At 42.4% G+C, this 19,751-nt stretch overlaps 1 protein-coding gene across 3 annotated transcripts in view; it reads left to right on the top strand.

Moving 5' to 3' along the window:
* The window catches only part of BICD1 (BICD cargo adaptor 1), a 274,856-nt gene extending 255,702 nt beyond the window's left edge, over nucleotides 1–19,154 (top strand). The window contains exons 10-11 of one of the 3 annotated variants that reach the window (XM_032778931.2): nucleotides 904–979; nucleotides 18,929–19,154. In XM_032778931.2, the coding sequence (XP_032634822.1) occupies nucleotides 904–979; nucleotides 18,929–19,019 (167 nt within the window). In that variant the 3' untranslated portion in view covers nucleotides 19,020–19,154. The remainder of the gene's footprint in view (nucleotides 1–903; nucleotides 980–18,928) is intronic. The other 2 variants (XM_032778929.2, XM_032778930.2) reach the window with 2 other exon arrangements.
* Nucleotides 19,155–19,751: the final 597 nt, after the last annotated feature.

Genomic DNA, 19,751 nt, shown 5'->3' with positions numbered 1-19,751 from the left:
GGAGTCAGGATTTCACTCACAGATTTTAAGGCCAGAATAGACCATGACGATCATCCGTCTGACTATGTGTATAACACAGACCGCAGAATGTTTGGACTAGCTCCATTATAAAGAGTCAGACTGTGTTTTTCTTATGTTGTTATGCAGTGGTGGGGTTTGCTCAGACTTGGAAGTTGGTAAAAGGCTAGCAGTTCAGGGTTTGTTTTGTTGTTGTTTGATTTGGTTTTTAAATCAAGAAAATAAAGAACATTGTTAGTGGATTTAAAACCTGTTTCCTCATTCCAGGATAAACACAGTCACCAGAATTACAGTGGCTCTACATTTATTTCACACACACAATCTCACTGCCACTACTTGCAGGTTGTAATGTCCGATTTAAATCTTTTTGAAATAACTGTTTTGATGGTAGCTGGGACTGCCACAGGATATATATATTTTTTTTACTCTGCAAGTTCACAGGGGATTTTTTATATATATAATAGGCATAAGATATCTTGAGAATTTTAAAGTAGCTGTTATTGACATTTTATATTACTAGTAAGCAAACCAGTTGCATTCATACCCTATGATAAAATAATGGTTAATATGGCCTGATTCAGACCTCATTGAAGTCAGTGAAAAGACTACCATCAGGCCCATATTTCAAAAGGTCCGTCAATATGTGCTCATTAAATATGGTTGGTCTACAACTCCCCTCTAATAATATCTTGCCAGTGGGGAAAAAAATAAGTTCAACTGTTTCCATGAGTATTTGTGAAAGAAACTGTTAACTTAGCTAATAAAAATTGAACATACATTCCTCACTAAATCTCTCCATCAGCTGCATAGTCTGTTTACTATTGTTACTAACCCCTTGCTTTGTCATCTCTTTGTATATATGTCTAATTTATCAGTTTCTTGTAGATTATCAGCAGCCTGCTGCCTCCATACCACTACGCAGCTCACAACTAGTCAGGGGGGCAGACTGCCAGACTGTCAGGTAACTTTAGCTAACTCTTTTCTCTTTGCATATAGCTGCATGCCACTACTCTTGTATTTGCATCTACTCTTCCTTTCCTATATAAATAGCCTTTCCTGTTTTTAAAATTCTTAACTGTGTGTGTGGGGAGGGAGGCTTGCTTGCTTTTTAAGCAAAGTATTGATTTGAGTTACTCTAATACTTTCTGTAGTTACAGCATAGGAGATTTTTCCCCCCTATGTGTATTAGGGAAGCTGTTACTTGTACATATATCAAAAATAAAGAAAATAATTTAGGGCTCAGTCTTGCACTCCTTAGCCCAGACAATTTCCCAGTGACATCAAAATTAATATATTTTGGATGAAATTCTTGAGACTTTTGCCTGAGTAAAGACAGCAGAATTATCAGTGTTAGGTGACTCTACATTAAAAAACAAACTAGTCTTTAATTTTTTCTTAGTCAGTGGGAGGCAGTGTTGTCATGTGATTAAAACAGGGAACAGTGAATCAGGAGACCTGGGCTCCAGTTTTAGTTCTGCCACTGACTCTGTGTATGACCCTGAGTGAGTCACTTCACCTCTCGGTGAGTCTCAATTTTCCCATCTGTAAAATGGAGATAATGAAACTTAAATACCTTTAAATGTTTAGGATAAAAAATGCTGTATAAGTTTTAAGTATTATTATAAAAAAAAAACTAATCAAAACATTTGGTTTGAAAGAGGAAACATCTCCACACAAGAGTTTTTAAATCACGTTTCAACTATGTTGTACTGACCTGCCACTGAAAAAATGTAACAAAAAGGTCATCCTAAAGTAGTTGGTACTTGAAAAGGTTTTTTGCCATATAAATTGTAATCTACATAAAATAAATAGGGTACATTTGTTTTAGGGATAGGTGGAAGGTTCCGATATATGCTTTGCGCAAGATATTTACCCATGTTTTGACCTGCTCATTTGGAGAATGCAAAGTTATTTTTCATATCTTCCCCTAACGTATAATAAAACCTCTTATGTATGTATTTATTTATTTACCAACCCTCCAAAGATGAACTTCATTACAGTACATATAGAAGTTCCCTTTAATCAGGTTAGAGAACAGGTGACATATGAGTAATAGACTAGAAACCAGGGAATTCTAATCCCTGCTATGTCACTGTGACTCCTTCTATGGCCTTGGGGAAGTCCCTAAAACCCTTTGGGTCTCTGCTTTCCTGTCTGTACCTCAGAAAACAAAAAATCAACCAAATTTGCACCTGCTAATTGAGTGAGTAGAACTTTGCAAGGCTCTCCAATTTGTATCAGGGAAACGACGTGCTCCAAATGATCTAATACCACTTGAAATGCAGCAATGCCAGCTGTGAAATGTATCTGTCATATCGCCGGTGTGTTTATATGCCTGGTGAACAAATAGCAAAGCATCTCGTAGAACAGACAGTCTTCCAAGTTGTGTTTTATATTTAGCCTAAACTAAATTGAATCTAATCTAGTTAGTCTAACCTTGCAGGTCTGATTCTGCCAGAACAGAAGAACCACACCACATTTGCTACTATTGCAAATTCACTTGGCTATATTATCTGTACTGCAAACAAAAGTGTGGAGAAAGGCAAGTCCAATGGAAAGTCCTGGGGTCCTCTGAATTGTCCCATTTTGCTCCTTGCACTTTCCAGGGGAGTTAGTCCTTTTAAACTATAAATGATTACAATCCTGAAGAATCCACAGAGAGGCTCAGCGCATCCCTGCAAAGCCTGTCCCTCATTCGCTTCCTGCCACCTTTCTTCTGTACCCTTCCTCCTCAGGACCTCTGGTCTCGTAGTTCTCACTGGCTGCCCTGATCTCTTCCTTGAGGGAAGATCAGCTTGCAGAGGAGGGATACTTCATAAGCTAGTGACAACAGGGTCAGCATTAATTTACGTGAGTAAACCCCTGTGAATGTAGAGTGAGTAGATGTCACTTCATGTGGCTGTATACTTGCCCCTGCTCCTCGTGGGTGTGCAAAGCCCCAATCCTGTGCTATGACAGTGAAGGGGTTTCCATAGGCTTTGGGGAGGTAGAGAGCCTGTTGCAGAGCCACTGTTTCCTCCCCTCCTCTGCACATGCAGGGATTTGATTTAGAGCCCCTCCACATGTTATGGGAGAGGGGAAAATAAGGACATTTGTAAAGTGCTGAAGTATCCAAACTGCATAAACATGGATTAGGTCTCTCCCCATTTAGAAAGATCAGTCATTTATTTTGTTCATTTGTTTACATATTTGCTTTCCTCTGGATACTTCAGCTAGAACCAGATTTGGAAACTTTATGTGAGAAGCTTTTCTTGCAGTGTCCACCTAACTCAAAACAAGGGTACAGGAGAAATTAGAGTTTTGTAGTTAATAATTTTCAGAAATCCAGACTAGTCATCCCACAAGAAACAAGTAGATCTATATCCAGCCTATCTGTTAGCTTTGAAAAGATTATCAGTTTCATCACCAGTTTGATGCTCTTCTTGATAAGAATATATATGTGCTGTTGGGTGTAATGCCAATCATAAATATTCATAAATATGTCTGCATGCCTAGGCCACATAGCTGCATATCCTGGACTGTGTCTTGCACAGTGAGAAAACACAGCAACAGCTCCATTATCAGCACAACAGCATGATGGCATGAATTTTTCACTGCTTTGAGTACCATAATTGGGATCTGGAATAAAAACTGAAGGCATTTGAGAGAAGAGCAAATTGCCTATTCAACTGTAACAGAGAGATGCGTGCATGCTTTTACAAATCCCTGCTACCATGCCTGCAGCAATGTGACCTCCCTAGGCCTCTAACCTGGAACTACCGAGTGTCTTGTTATGACTGAAATTCACATGAATGTTTTCTGCATCCCACGATATGTCTAGTCTAGTCATGTTCAAAATAGTTTACGTTCCTCACCATAACACAAATATGAAGTGTGGCATGAGCTCTTTACTCAAATGGGGCTGCACAAGCTCTTTTACTTAAATGGCACCTGTGTAGGGTTTTACTTTATCCTGTACATACTCTGAAATTCACACTAATTACACATCCCCACAGATGTGTTTTCATTCCAGTGTAATTCTAATTTACAAATAGCTTTTGTAAATAGCTTCTGGTGAACTTCCTATGATAAATTTAAGAGAAGATTCAAACTGAATTGAACCTGAAACTTTAAGGTTTAGAAACATTTGATCAATTTATTTTGTTGTTTTATGTTTACAGTTTTGCTTGCCTCTGCATATTTCAGCTAGAACCTGTTTTGGAAACACTGTAAGAGATTATTTTCTTGCTGTGTTTCCAACTAAACCAAAGACAGGGTACCTTGGATAGCTTGAAAATTTGCATGACAATCCATCTGAATTTCTAGGCCCAAAAAGTTCTGGATAAGCAGTCACATTTTCAGATGTTTATTAAATTGTTGGATTTCTTCTTCAAGTGCTGGTCCCTATGTGTAATCCACTGCGGATATGCATGTGTTCCAGGCAGTGGTGCCAGAATTGGGGGGAGTGAGAGAGGGCTCCAGGGCCATCCCACTTCTTGAAATGCCCTTGCTCTCCTCATGCCTCCAGTCAAGGAAATACAGGGTGGAGTGGGCTGACTGCCTTTCCTGTTCCTTTCTAGCCATACCTATGAGGCACAGAAACTTCAGGTTAGAAAACACCTCACGGAGAAGGTCATGAGGCCACAGCTGGACCCAGGTCAGGGGACCCCCCTGTACACCCACCGCATCTATATGGAATGCACCTCCCACCACGAGGTCTGACCGCTACAGGGGAGTCTGTATCCACAGACCCCCATCAGGGTTTCATCAGGAAGGCAGAGATCACTCACACAAACATAAAAGTAGGTCCCTTTCTAAGTCGGTTATAAAATCATCTAACACAATTGTGCATAAGTCAAGCAAACCTACTCTGTCCACCTCTAAGGATTTAGGGTGTACTAAGTCCCAGGGCAGGACTCTAAAGCCCGTAAAGCCAGGGCTTCTTTGATACTGGACCTGTCCTGGCAGCACCCGTTCCACCAGTACCATCCAAGTCAAAATATCAGGATCCATCTGTTTAGGTGCGATCGAAGATACCTCCACTGGTGGTGGTAGCAATACAAAGGCCAGGTCTGCACTCAGAAGTTAAGTTGTACCCAACTATGTCATTTAGGGAAGTGAAAACTCCACACTCCTGAGTAACGCAGTTAAGCTGGCCTAACCCCGGTGCAGACAGCACTAGGTCAAGAGAAGAATTCTTCTGTCGACCTCACTATCGTCTCTTGGAGAGGTGGATTACCTCTGTTGATGGGAGAATTCCTCCCACCACCGTAGTGAGTGTCTACACTTCAGTGCTGCAGCTGTACTATTGTAGTGTTTCAAATGTAGACACGCTCAAAGTCTGCCTCTTCTGACTCCTTTGGTATGAGTGCATCAGTCTTCTTGCACTCCAAGAAGGTCAGAGACCTATATCACACTGAAGAATATCTTTGCTCTTCCACCATCATCAGGACTTTCCCTAATGAGGAAGATTGTGACTCCACCGGGGTTGTTACCTTGGACAGAAGTCTATCCCCTCTTCCAGCTATGCTTTTCTCTACCAGAACCATCAGTGGATATGGATTCTTTCTTCATAGAATCATAGAATCGTAGAATATCAGGGTTGGACGGGACCTCAGGAGGTCATCTAGTCCAACCCCCTGCTCAAAGCAGGACCAATCTCCAACTAAATCATCCCAGCCAGGGCTTTGTCAAACCGGCCTTGAAAACCTCTAAGGATGGGTTTCCACCACCTCCCTAGATAACCCATTCTAGTTTTTCACCACCCCTCCTAGTAAAAAGTTTTTCTAATATCCAACCATAACCCCCCACTGCAACTTGAGACAATTACTCCTTGTTCTGTCATCTGGTACACTGAGAACAGTCTAGATCATCTCTTTGAAACCCCTTCAGGTAGTTGAAAGCAGCTATCAAATCTCTCCTCATTCTTCTCTTCTGCAACTAAACATCCAGTTCCCTTCAGCCTCTCTCCATAAGTCATGGGCTCCAGCCCCCAATCATTTTTGTTGCCCTCAGCTGGACTCTTTCCAACTTTTCCACATCCTTCTTGTAGTGTGGGGCCCAAAACTGGACATGGTACTCCAGATGAGGCCTCACGAATGTCAAATAGAGGGGAATGATCACGTCCTTCGATCTGCTGGCAATGCCCCTACTTATACAGCCCAAAATGCTGTTAGCCTTCTTGGCAACAAGGGCACACTGTTGACTCATATCCAGCTTCTCATCCACTGTAACCCTTAGATCCTTTTCTGCAGGAAACAGGCAAAATGGAGATGTTTCAAGGGCCTTTTATAGCTTCTTCCATGTGGAGGGGAACCCATTGCCCCAAACAAAGCCCTCAGCACAGTTTGTGGAACATTATAGCCACACAAGATGCAATTCAGTACCATGTGACTTAGTCACATGCCCTTGCATGCTCCGATGAGTCAGGGCAGCTGTTACCTGTATTCTAGCTAGAACATCCACATGAAAGTCCATCAGGTATGGATAATCTTCTTCCATGGTCCATTGTGTTTGTTGATGGGCCATAATTTGAATACTTCATTTACATTGTGCTGGCTAGACTGGATGTAAACTGTCTTGTGGGTGTTACCACAGGAGCAAACATATTTGAAATACAGGTACATAGTCAATATTCATAACTTCAGATACAAAAATGATGCATGCATTCAAATAGGATAATCACATTTAGCAAATCATAACTTTTCCATTGACACCTTACATGGCACACTTTGTATAAGATTTGTTGCAATTATATAACAGTGGTAGCAACAATGATCTACAGGCTCATATTTTAATCATATAATGTCACACATGGATATTCACCCTACATGCAGATGTTTTCTCAGATTCATCGTGGGCCCCAACCACCTCCAATATAATGTTCTCCCATTTGGCCTTGCTACAGCCCCCAGAATTTTTTGCAAGGTCTTCCTGGTTATAGCAGCTTATTTAAAATGAAATGACTTCCCAGTCTTCTCCTATCTTGATGATTGCCTTCTCATTGCTGAGACATATCAGGAGGCCCACAAGTTGATCTCATTCATTCTTATTTTCTTCCCTACGAGCCAGAGTCAACAGACTTCATAAGGGCCACCCTAGATTCAGCACAGCGAGAGCTTATCTGCCAAAGGACAGGTTTCACACCATGAGCAACCTGATAGATCAGGCTGTATGCAACTCTTGAGCTTCAGTCAGAACTTTCCTTTCTTGTAAGGAACATGGCTTCATGCACTTACGTTACCCCATTCACCAGACTCTGCCTACATTGTCTTCAGGCATGGCTTCTCACTGTGTATTCACAAACCAAACACAACATGAACACCATGGTAACAATTCCTGCTAGAGTAACAGCTTCTCTAACGTAGTGGAAGGATCTTCATCACTTGTGTGTGGGTGTCCTCTTCCTACCATCCTACCAGACAAGATGATCATTAAAGACTCTCTCTCTTAGACTGGGAAGCCCATGTGGAGAACCATATGGCTCAGGGCACTTGGATGTCCTGAAAGGCCAGGATGTACATCAACCTTCTGGAACTCTGGACAGTTTGAGATGCTTTCAAAGTCTTTTTGCAATTTATATGGTCCCATCATGTCCCCTCAATGTCAGACAATGTGACAGGAATGGAATGAGATCAATCCCTCTGCGTAGAATCAGTCACCCTATGAAATTGGTATCAAGAATCCAATCCCAATATCATTTCACCATCAGTCAGGAGTGGGAATTCAGTAGTAAATAACATTTCTGCTCAGTGGGGGACTCCCATATGGGATCTGTTTGTCTCCCAAATGAACAAGAAATGTAACACACATTGTTCCAAAGGTGCTGTAAGATTACATTCTCAGGGTGATACTCTCCTTCTTTCCTGGTCAGGTCATCTGAGCTATGCCTTTCCTCCTTTACTGTTCCTACCTTGAGTCTTGCAGAAAATCTGTCAAGACAGGGCATGAGTCATCCTCATTGTCCCCTACTGCCCCAGACAGTTTTGGTTCCTGAACCTCCTGTGGCTGTCATCCTGCCCTCTAGTCAGTATCCAGTTGTTTCCTGTTCTCTTCTCCCAGGAGAGGGGCAGAATCAAACATCCCAATCCTGAGATGCTTCATCTCATAGCATATTTTTGGATGGGCATCAACACTAGAACTTTCCTGTTCAGAAGACATATAAACCATTCTTAAAATGGCAGAAAAAGCTCCACTAGGAAATCATATTCATCCAAGTGGAGGCGTTTCTCCATCTGGGTGCATCAGATGTGCATATCTCCCAAAGCAGCAGATATTCCCTTCATTTTGGATTGTCTTCTTTCTGTCAAAATGGCTGGCTTTTCCCTCCACTCTATACAAGTCTGTCTGGCAGTAATCAGTGTGCGCCATCCACCAGCAGATGGCTATTCAATTTTCTCTCCGATTCTTAAAGGGCCTAATTAGGACCTTTCCATCAGTAAGGAAGCCTTCTCCTTATTGCGACTTGAACCTTGTGCTGTCCGCTCCCACTAAGCATACCTTCAAGCTGTTAGCTACATGTTGCATGTCTCATCTATCTATAGAAGTTACATTCCTTGTGGCCATCATCTCAGCCAGGAGTGTAGGTGAGTTGAGAATCCTAATGGCAGATCCACCATATACTTTATTCTATAAAGACAAAGTCTGTTTACGGCTACATCTGAAATTCCTTCCTACAGTTGGTTTGGAGTTTCACATAAATAAATCAATCAACTTACCTGTGGTTTTTCTGAAACTGCATGCATCTGTGGAGGAGAGGAGGCTTCATTCCCTTGACCTATGACATGCTCTCACCTTCTACCTACAAAGGACAAAATTGATTAGAAAATCTCCCAGACTGTTCATTGCTATACCAGAAAGAGTCCAAGGTCACACTATCTCCTTGCAGAGGATCTCAGGCTGTGTCTTATTTTGCTGGCAGTTGTCTCACCTTCCTCCTCCATAATGGGTGAGGATTCATTCTACAAGAGCAAGCGACATCTGTAGCATCACTTTAAGTGCCTCTGGTTGAGGCAGCTATGTGGACTTCCATCCATACATTCATGAGACATTATGGTCTCCACAGGACTTCACCACTGACACATCCTTTGAGACAATGGTCCTTCAAACGCTCTGATGCCTGCATCCATGCACCTTCCTCTTTCATGACTACTGCTTGTCAGTCGCCCACTGTGGAATACACATAGAGACCAGCACTCAAAGAAGAAGAGGAGGTTACCTACGTTATAGTAGCTGGAAGTTCATCAAGATGTATTGTCCCCTTCTATATTCCACTACTCGTCCTCCTTCCTCTCTACTTCAGACCATACTTGGATTCACAGTAGAAAAAGAACTGAAGAGACAGTTGGCCTGCCCTTCCATTTATCTCTTCAGTGGGAGGCATGATGAGAGCAAGGATTCATGTGTAGGCCAGCTAGGGCGACCAGATAGCAAGTGTGAAAAATTGGGACACTTTCTTTCTCACAAGAGCGGGAAGGGAGGGGGTATAGTTGCGTATATAAGACAAAGCCCCTAATATCAGAACAGTCCTGATAATATCAGGAGGTCTGGTCATCCTAGGGCCAGCAGACACTGCTTTCAAAATTCTCTGACTCCAGGCACATGCAGCACATACGTAGCCATGGTGAAACACAGATAGACACCACACATTCGAAGAACCTCCAGTTACTATGAAGTAAATAACCTCCTCTTCTCCCATCATCACCTGTAATCACTTTTCTGAATTACTGTAGAGAGTACATTACCATATAATTACCCTGAGATTGTATGTTATGATATTTACTTTGGGCCATATTCAGGCTTCCATCTAATTCACTGGGAACCCTATGTATATATATGAAGCCAAAAATATAGCCCCAGGTCATCTGTCATAAATTTACAAGTGATTAAAGTAAAAGGAAGTGAGCTGATTATTTTTACATGAAATAAAGTATTTCTAAAACCTGACATGTTATCTGTACAAAGCCATAGTTTCCATGAAATAACATTAGGCATCTATAGTTTATAAATATACCCCACTGCTGATTCATTTTAGGCAGGCTTAATGTTAATTAGATAACATTGTATAGTATATTATCTATTTAGGAAACAGAAAATACTAGTCAAGAATAACATTAAAAGGCTTTGCATAGTACTTTCCAACTGGCATTAGAAACATATGATTAGCTTTTTCAATCATAGTTGAAATCCACTTAAAAATATGCAGTAATTTTAGCTCAAACAAATGACAATCATTCATTAACAATATATTAACCATTAAACAGAATTTAATAAAAACATGCATTAAAACTATGTTGTAAAAGCAGCACACATCACAGGTGTAGGGATACTCATGTCCAGTTGTAGTAATTTGCAAGTTTATTCCCAAATATGTGTCAAAAACTCCACATTTCCCCTACCTTTGTATTTTTTTGTTTTATTGTTAGTAATTTACTATCTTCTCATAGTGCCTACACTACTCAACATAGCTGACACTTGAACTCAAGAATACATTGCCACATTGATTTCATTCATATGTACCATCATTAGAAACACACGGGTTGCAATGTATCCTTTAATGATTGTATCCTATAGATCAGAGGTGGGCAAACTACGGCCCGTGGAACATATCCAGCGTGCGGGACCGTCCTGCCTGGCCCCTGAGCTCCTGCCCTGAGAGGCTAGCCCCTGACCCCTCCCCTGCTGTCCCCCCTCCCTTGCAGCCTCAGCTCGCTCACTCTGCTGCTGGCACAATGCTCTGGGCAGTGGGACTGTGAGCTCCTAGGGCAGCACAGCTGCAGAGCCCAGCCTGACCCGGTCTCTGTGCTGTGTGGTGGTGGTGGCGTGGCCTGGCTCCAGCCAGGCAGCACAGCTGTAGCGCTGCCAGTCACCGGTGCTCCAGGCAGCACAGTAAGTGGGCAGAGGGCAGGGGAGTTTGGGGGGTGGTCAGGGGGTGGAGGTGTGGATAGGGGTCGGGGCATTCAGGAAGGGAACAGGGTTGAATGGGGGCAGAGGTCCCAGGGGGGGCAGTCAGGAAGGAGCGGGGGTTGGATGAGGTGGCGGAGGGCAGTCAGGGGCAGGGTTCTAGGGGCAATCAGGGGACAGGGATAAAGGGTGCTTGGCTGGGGCAGTGGTTCCAGGGGGGCCATCAGAAATGAGAGGAGGGGTTGGATGAGGCAGCGGGGGGTCCGAGGGCAGTCGGACACAGGGAGCAGGTGTATGTGGGTGGGGCAGGGGCCCTGGAGAGGCTTCAGGGAATGGGGGGGTTTGGATGGAGCAGGATTCCGGGGGGGCGGGGGTAGATAGGAGGTGGGGACTGGACCACGACTCCCTCCCCTAATCGTCCCTACATACAATTTACGAAACCCGATGCAGCCCTCAGGCCAAAAAGTTTCCCCACCCATGCTATACATGATCTAACTCTTGTCTATATACAGCTGTATTAATCTGAAATGCTCAACTATATTTTTATCTCTGAACAGAGATAGCAACAATGTCAGAGTCAATACAATGATAAGATAAATATTCTCTACAAGATTCAAACTGACTAGGATTGCAAATTATTAGTATTGTGTGCATTTCTGCTGCAAAAAAATTGCCCCTGCTGATGAACTTGTAATTTTATTTTCTTCTAATGCCTCTAATCATAGAATCATAGAAGATTATGGTTGGAAGAGACCTCGGGAGGTCATCTAATCCAACCGCCTGCTCAAAACAGGACCAACTCCAATTAAATCATCCCAGCCAGGGTTTTGTCAAGCTGGGCCTTAAAAACCTCTAAGGATGGACATTCCATCACCTCCATAAATAGCCTATTCCAGTACTTCACCACTCTCCTAGTAAAAAAGTTTTCCTAATATCCCACCTAGACCTCCCCCACTGCAACTTGAGACCATTGCTTCTTGTTCTGTCATCTGCCACCACTGAGAACAGCCGAGCTCCATCCTCTTTGGAACCCCCCTTCAGGTAGTTGAAGGTTGTTATCAAATCCCCCCTCACTTTCCTCTTCTGCAGACTAAATAACCCCAGTTCCCTCAGCTTCTCCTCATAAGTCATGTGCCCCAGCCCCCTAATCATTTTTGTTGCCCTCCGCTGGACTCTCTCCAATTTGTCCACATCCATTCTGTAGTGGGGGGGCCCAAAACTGGAGCAATACTTCAGATATGGCCTTACCAGTGCCGAATAGAGGGGAATAATCACTTCCCTCTATCTGCTGGCAATGCTCCTACTAATGCAACCAAATATGCCATTAGCCTTCTTGGCAACAAGGGCACACTGTTGGCTTATGTCCAGTTTCTCATCCACTGTAATCCCCAGGTCCTTTTCTGCAGAACTACCACTTAGCCAGTCAGTCCCCAGCCTGTAGCAGTGCATGGGATTCTTCTGTTCTAAGTGCAGGACTCTGCACTTGTCCTTGCAGAAACTGATCAGATTTCTTTTGGCCCAATCCTCCAATTTGTCTAGGTCACTCTGGACTCTATCCCTACCCTTCAGCCTATCTACATCTCCCCACAACTTAGTGTCATGCGTGAACTTGCTGAGGGTGCAATTCATCCCATCATCCAGATCATTAATGAAGATATTGAACAAAACCTGCCCCAAGATCGACCCTTGGGGCACTCCACTTGAAACCGGCTGCCGTTGATCACTACCCGTTGAGCCCAACGATCTAGCCAGCTTTCTGTCCACCTGATAGTCCATTCATCCAATCCATACTTTTTTAACTTGCTGGCAAGAATACTGTGGGAGACCATATCAAAAGCTTTGCTAAAGTCAAGGAATAACACATCCACTGCTTTCCCCTCATTCACAGAGCCAGTTATCTCATCATAATTTATTATTAATATCATTAAGAGGTTGGTGAGATAGAAATGTCTAATATTTCTTTATGCAAAAAAATGTTTTTATATACTAAGATGATATCCAGCTTAGCAGTGCCATGGACAGAAAATGAGCCCATGCTTAATGTCCTGAGTACTGGGATATTTTTGTATTACAATAACTGAAATCACGTCCTCCTCCTAATATTTGTTTTTAAAGGTAGGAAGGTAGCTTTGAAAGGAAACATATTTGGATAGATCTCTTTTTGAACAAGAAAAATTTGCATGAGTTTTTCTGTTCCACTCTACCATTACCAACCAATCACAGGAATCCTAGAAAAAATGGGACCTCTCTAGGATTATGGGGCCACCTCGTAGTAAATCCTTATCACCTGCTACTTTAAGGGTGAATTTCACTCCTTCACTGATGGGGAAAACAAGATCTGTGCCTGAGTTATGTCCCACTTAAGCCCTATTTTGAAGACTTAAGAGGTGCAGAGGTCTTGTGCTGCTCTCAGTAAATGGATGAATTTCACCCTAAATATCATCTTTTTCTGTGTCCCCTCCCCCGCCCCCACCACTCCCTTTATTGAGAATGACCAGAATAGGCAAAGAGCTAATTAAAATCCCTCCCCTAATGCCAACTCTGTTTACATGTTGTTGCATCACACTAACCGCAATACAAAGGAAGGTACCATCATAGTAAATTACATTGAATTTTTTCAATGTAAAACAAATCCAACTAGGAAAATATTTGGGCCAAAATATACAAGCCCAGGTTCCTAGAGTTAAGTTTCGACCTCCATATGTTATGAGGCTCAATATTACAAGGTGCTGAGAATTCTGGCATTGACCCAGCTAGTGGGTCTACTCATGTGCTTAAGCGTTTGGCTGGATCAGTGCTCAGCCCACTGCAGGATAGAGCCCCCAAAGAGAAGTGGATTGATTTCAGAAGTGCTGAACCCTGCTTCCCCTGGTGAGTCCCTCCTAGAGAACCTCATTCTTCAAGGTGCTGGACACCCTCAACAGTGATTGAAGCCAGTGGGGATTGAAGGTACCCAGCACCTTGCAGGTTTCATTCCGTAATCAGGCATCTTCTATTTAAAGGCCTAAACATGGAATTAAGAGCTTAATTTTAGGCATGCTAGATAGGGATTTTCAGAGGAGTCTAAAGGGGAGTTAGGTGCCCAATTGAATTCCAATGGGAGTGAGGCACCAAACTCTCTTAGGCTTCCCAAATTTGAAAACTGTGGCCTGCCATAATAAAACCACACTGGTGATCATGTACCACATTCTTTTTTGTCTTTGAACAAATGAAACTACCAGTACTACTTTTTTTTTGGTTTCCTTAATTAAATCCTTTATATAAATATTTACACCTTTTCAACATGCTATTAAAACCTTTGGCATTTCCAATTGATCCATTCCCAACAGCAGACTAATTGCAGTCCCTCAGCCAATATCTGCAATGCACCAAAATTCTGTCCTGGAAGGATAATATATACATGAGACAGTGCAGTTTCAAGGGCAGTTGTGCTTCACTGTGCTTGCCAAACAGACTATATTACAGGGGTCGGCAACCTTTCAGAAGTGGTGTGCCGAGTCTTCATTTATTCACTCTAATTTAAGGTTTCATGTGCCAGTAATACATTTTAACGTTTTTAGAAGGTCTCTTTCTATAAGTCTGTAACGTATAACTAAACTATTGTTGTATGTAAAGTAAATAAGGTTTTTTAATGTTAAGAACCTTCATTTAAAAATTAAATTAAAATGCAGAGCCCTCCGGCGTCAGGTGGCCAGACCCGGGCAGTGTTAGTGCCACTCGAAAATCAGCTTGCATGCCCCATTCGGCACGTATGCCATCAGGGCCGGCCGGCTCTAGGTTTTTGCTGCCCAGCAAAAAAAATTTTCGCCCACCTCAACCCTGGGCTCTCCGCCCGCCACCCGACCTCACCACACACGCACCCCCTGCCACTCCAGCGGCCTGGGCTTCCCCCCCCACCGTGCTCCAACCAGCCCTGGGCGTTCTTCCCACCACGCTACACAGCATGCACCCTCCTTCCACCCCAGGACTGAATCACTGGTAACATTGCTCCCAGGGGCGGGCATTCACGGCAGGAAATTTTGCGATGTGCACAGAACACAAGACACAGGATTGGTTCCCATAAGTTAAGAACTGAGTAAAAGTGGAACAGTTTCAGCTTGTGAGCCCGGAGGATATCTGGATGCATATTATAAGACTGTCCTCCATAAATGAGGAAAAGTTGAGGTTCCTTTATTATTCTTTTGTTCCACTCTTTGTTTCTATGGAGAATTTGCCAATGCAATATCACTGTCTTTCTTTTAAACAAATAAAACTTAAAAAAAAAAAAAAAAGGCAATGGCTGTTGAAAATAGCAATTCCAGTCCTAAAAACCACTGGGAAGCGTTTCTTGTGCACTTTTATCCTACTTTTTCTACAGTAAATTACAGTGAATCAGTATATTTGATTTGGGAGAAATGAAGTGATAGCTGCCCAAATTGAGCTTGAACACTCTTGAATTTTGAGATGTTCAAATCTGGAAGGCAGGTGCCAGATTCCCTTTCTGAATATTAGCTAAATCTGGAAAAGTCAATTTCCACTTCCATAGCTCAGAAGTGGAAATCTTCCTACGTGTCTGATACTGTATCTAAAGCTGCCCAAGTCCAGTAGAGCCTCCCCTCCCTTACTTTTCATTTTCGATTCTAGTGGGATCAACATACCTCCCTTGCTAGGCTTCAGATAGAGAGGGGCACTGTCCATTTAGTCCACCCAATTCCTTCTTTGGGGGCTGCAAGGTGAGGTCACACCAGTATCCCTAATCCAGTATGGGGATGTCTTCTGGATATCTGGCCCAAAGCCTTCTACTCCTTGGGCACACTTGTTCCCCATTCACAGTGCCACCCCGCTCTAGCAGTGAGCTCTCCACAGCAAGCTGCAGCATGAGGTTTCACCTACCATACTCCCTCCCCCTCCCTTTCCTGTTGATAGCAGCCAAGGGAATGCTTGGAAATGTAGTTCTTTTCCTTCTCCAGGGCTGGCTCTATAGGCAGGGATCTAACCAAGGAACTACAGCTCCCAGGGCCCCCTCTTGGTTCTCAGCTCCTGGGCTGGATCCCTGTCAGCTGCCGGCCCTGCAAATGGGCTGCCCCAAGCACCTACTTGCTTTGCTGGTGCCTAGAGCTGCCCCTGCATGCCATAGGTTGCTTATCCCTGCTATAATGCATACTGAGTAAAAAAAAAAAAAAAACATTTCACAGACAGCCTGAAAAACGGCAGGTGTTTATGGGTTGATTTTATTTACATACTGTAGCTGAAGCGTGACGTGCCTGATGCTTTACTTGAAAAATTAAGGACTGTAACTCACGCAGGGCTCAGATGTAAAAGCTTGCTGGCCGTGCAATTCACCCCTGCAAAGACAGCCTGGCCAAATGAGATGCTGTAAGGGGTGAAGTTCACCCTGGGTGAATATTGTTTCTAGACTAGTATTTAAAACAATAGGCAATGAAACCTGTCTTAAGCGACAAACCAAAGTTGGTTAGAAACCAAACAAAGCATTACTGGAAATCTTGGGGCTGTTTTAAAGTGGTTACTAGCATTAAAGCAGCAGTTCTTAAACTGTGGGTCGGAACCCCAAAGTGTGTCGCACCCCCATTTTAAAGCGGTCATCAGGGCTGGCTTAGACTTGCTGGGACCCAGGGGCTGAAGCCGAAGGCCAAACCCCACTGTCCGGGGCCAAAGGAGAAGCCCAGGCCTGGAGCCAAAGCCCAAGGGCTTCAGCCATCGGTGGCGGGGCTCAGGTTACAGGCCCCCTGCCTGGGGCTGAATCCCTTGGGCTTTGGGACCCTCACCCGAGGTGGTGGGGCTTGGGCAGGCTCAGGGTTCAGTCCCCCCTCCTGGCATCATGTAGTAATTTTTGTTGTCAGAAGGGGGTTGTAGTGCAATGAAGTTTGAGAACCCCTGCATTAGAGGGTACTTATCAGTGGTGCTGCCCCTAAAGGCAGGTTTCAGTGGATTTGAACAAATGCACTAGTTGGTACATTGTATTCAAAGCAGATGAAACTTTGCTTCTGAACTGGCACCCTCAGTTTAGTATGGATCATAATATGAACATATAAAATCCGTAGTGCGCAAATCAAATGACACTTGTTAATTGCTGTTTAAATTTGATCCCACCATTTTGTCCATGAATTCATTTACCCTCACAACATTCTTCATCTAAGTATGTAAACAAAAGTTGTGTGTCACAGTTCAGGGCAACATCACCTGTCTTCCCCTCTATTGTTCACCAGGGGCACCCACTCTCAGGCTTCCACATCTCCAGACATTACCTCTGTTTGGTAGAGTCAAAATGCCTAAGCAGGTTTGTTTTGCTTTTTTCCTCAGAGACTATAAACAGCATAATTACCCAGTTATAAGCAGGGATCCTAGTTTTCCATGATAAAAAAAAAATTAAAAATTAAAATCTGTGGTTTTCCACGATTAAAATGAAATGCTGAATTTTAGTTTTTCTAGCCATGTAGATGACCAGATGTCCTGATTTTATAGGGACAGTCCCAATTTTGGAGTCTTTTTCTTATGTAGGCTTCTATTACCCCCAACCCCTATCCCAATTTTTTACACTTGCTGTCTGGTCACCCTATCACCATGCTATATATAGGAATCAGCTGAACACAATGTTTTATTGACAGATTTACAATTTTTAAGCAAGTTTGAAGCCTACCAGTGCCATCAATCATTATAATAAAATAAAATTAATAGAATTCCAATTTGTAATCTACAGCTTTGCTCCGTACAAGTACAGAACCGTTAATATGAAATTTGTCCTTGCGAAACTCAGTGACAGGATCTTTAGGGGTGATTTTTAAAGTTTTCAGTATCCTTTCCTAACTTTAATTACTCACATGTAGAGGCTGAAGTGAAATTTGAGATGCATTAAAACACAAACTCTATCCATCACTGAGTAACCAGTATATGCCAGCAGTTTATTGGAATATGTTTAGCTATGTACATTTAAAGTGCATTCAGAAATCAACCACAAGAGGGGGAGATTTCTCACACTGAATAAGTGACACTGGTATTTTTAGTAAAATCTAGTTAGTAGTTAATATATGTTTTTATTTTTTCACAAAATGTAAAAATTAGAGTCTCTGTAAAAACACAAATTCTGTGTTTTTCTGCCACAAACAGATTTTTTGGATCCCTGGTTATAAAGTACCACACAGCTTTTTCTAAGCAAGCACATTCTTTCTTAAGGTAAAAGCTTTACAAGAAAAACATATTAAAACAATAAATGAAAGTAGCATGTGTGTAAAAAGTTTACCAGAGATCACCCCAACTCAGAAAGGGCTCTGATAGGAGTCAGTTGTTCAAACCACAACAGGCGGTTTTCTGTGGTTACAAATCCATAACTTCATTGGCTCAGAACAAGCACTCCTTCATACAGTTTGGGTCTTCAGCGTGCAGAAACTGTGGATAGATAATCAGCCAGAGAATGGGTCCCCTCCTCAGGGCAAAGCTTCAGAAGGTTGGGTCTTTGCATAATTGGAGGTGGTAATTTGCATTCACCTCTCCCCAGGTATTTCCTAGGAACCCCACTTAACTTTGTGGCTAGATGGACCATTAGTCTGACCCAGTATGGCCATCCTTATGTTTGTCTATTATATTGTTTAATATAGTCATAATACTTCCCAAGGTTTATACTGGCCATGTCTCCCCACTAGAGAAGTCACATACAACCCCACAATCATATATAAACTTTGCAATTTTAATACAATGGGCACCAAAGATACATAAACTTAATTCAATAAGATTAAATTTAATTCAATAAGGTTTATCCAGGATATTACTAGAAACTGCTATATCTGTGCCAGTGTGGTGCTAATTGGACAGCAGGACAGTTTTAGCATCTGATTTACATATGCAAGGGCCATTTTGGATGTGCACATTAGGGATGTTACATATGCAGATCACTCCCTGAATTAAATGGAGGGTGCAAATTTGCAAGCTGGGTTTCATCCCCTTTGAAAATCTGTGCCCACACCTGTTTTGTTTATGTTCGTGTAAAGATTTGGCCATGTGTTTTAAGCACTTTTTCTCTTCTTTTAATTTTCAGTCCTAATGTAGCCCTTCCAGAAGAGCAGCCCCATTCCAGCTCTCAGTGTGCCCCTCTCAACTGTCTCTCCAAGCCTTCTCCTTATTCTTAATCTTCAGATGCAACATAAGAGAAAAAACAAACAAACAAATGGGAGTGGAGCTCACACAACAAAGGTATAAGTTGCTCCCAAGGATTCAGTAGACAATCCTGCCTTGTTGCTGCATTGATAACTCTGGATTCATACCCAATGTTTTGGCAACCAAGTGTTGGTTGAGAAGAAGAACACAAAGCACAGAGCCCTGCCTGACAAGAAGACTTTTTATGGTTCCTCTAATTATATTCAAACTTTGCTATCACACCTGAAGTTTAGTGAAATTTAACAAAGTGAGAAAATGTTCCTCCCAGCTGCTTGGCTTTACCTCTGAAATATTGAGAGACTTAAGCCAATATTTTAAAAAAATATGTTACAAAATCCTATTTTCACATCCTCTACGTTCAGCCATACCAACCAGTTCAGATTTTCTTTTCTGTCATTAAGAGTGTGATATTTATATTTTATTTGCACCATAATTTTGTGTTGATAAAATGTGGTCCTAGTTTTTGGATTTTGTTTTGTTTTGTTTCTCTTTTTCGTGAGAGTTGTATTTAATTCACTTTATTTTTAAAAGACAACCAGAAATAGCTTAAGTTAAGAATGATTGAGTTGATATTTTAAAAAATATGATGATTGTTATCTTGGCCACAGAGTATGGCCTCTTTTTTTTATTGCACAAAAACATTGAAAATGGGGTGAATTGGAATGTTAACAGTGACTTTGTATTTTGCTGCTGCACTAATATTG

The sequence above is a fragment of the Chelonoidis abingdonii genome, chromosome 1 (genome assembly GCF_003597395.2).
Source record: "Chelonoidis abingdonii isolate Lonesome George chromosome 1, CheloAbing_2.0, whole genome shotgun sequence".
NCBI classification, from domain to species: domain Eukaryota; kingdom Metazoa; phylum Chordata; order Testudines; family Testudinidae; genus Chelonoidis; species Chelonoidis abingdonii.
Note: the sequence above shows the minus strand (reverse complement) of the source record. Positions and strands in the feature narration are given on the sequence as shown.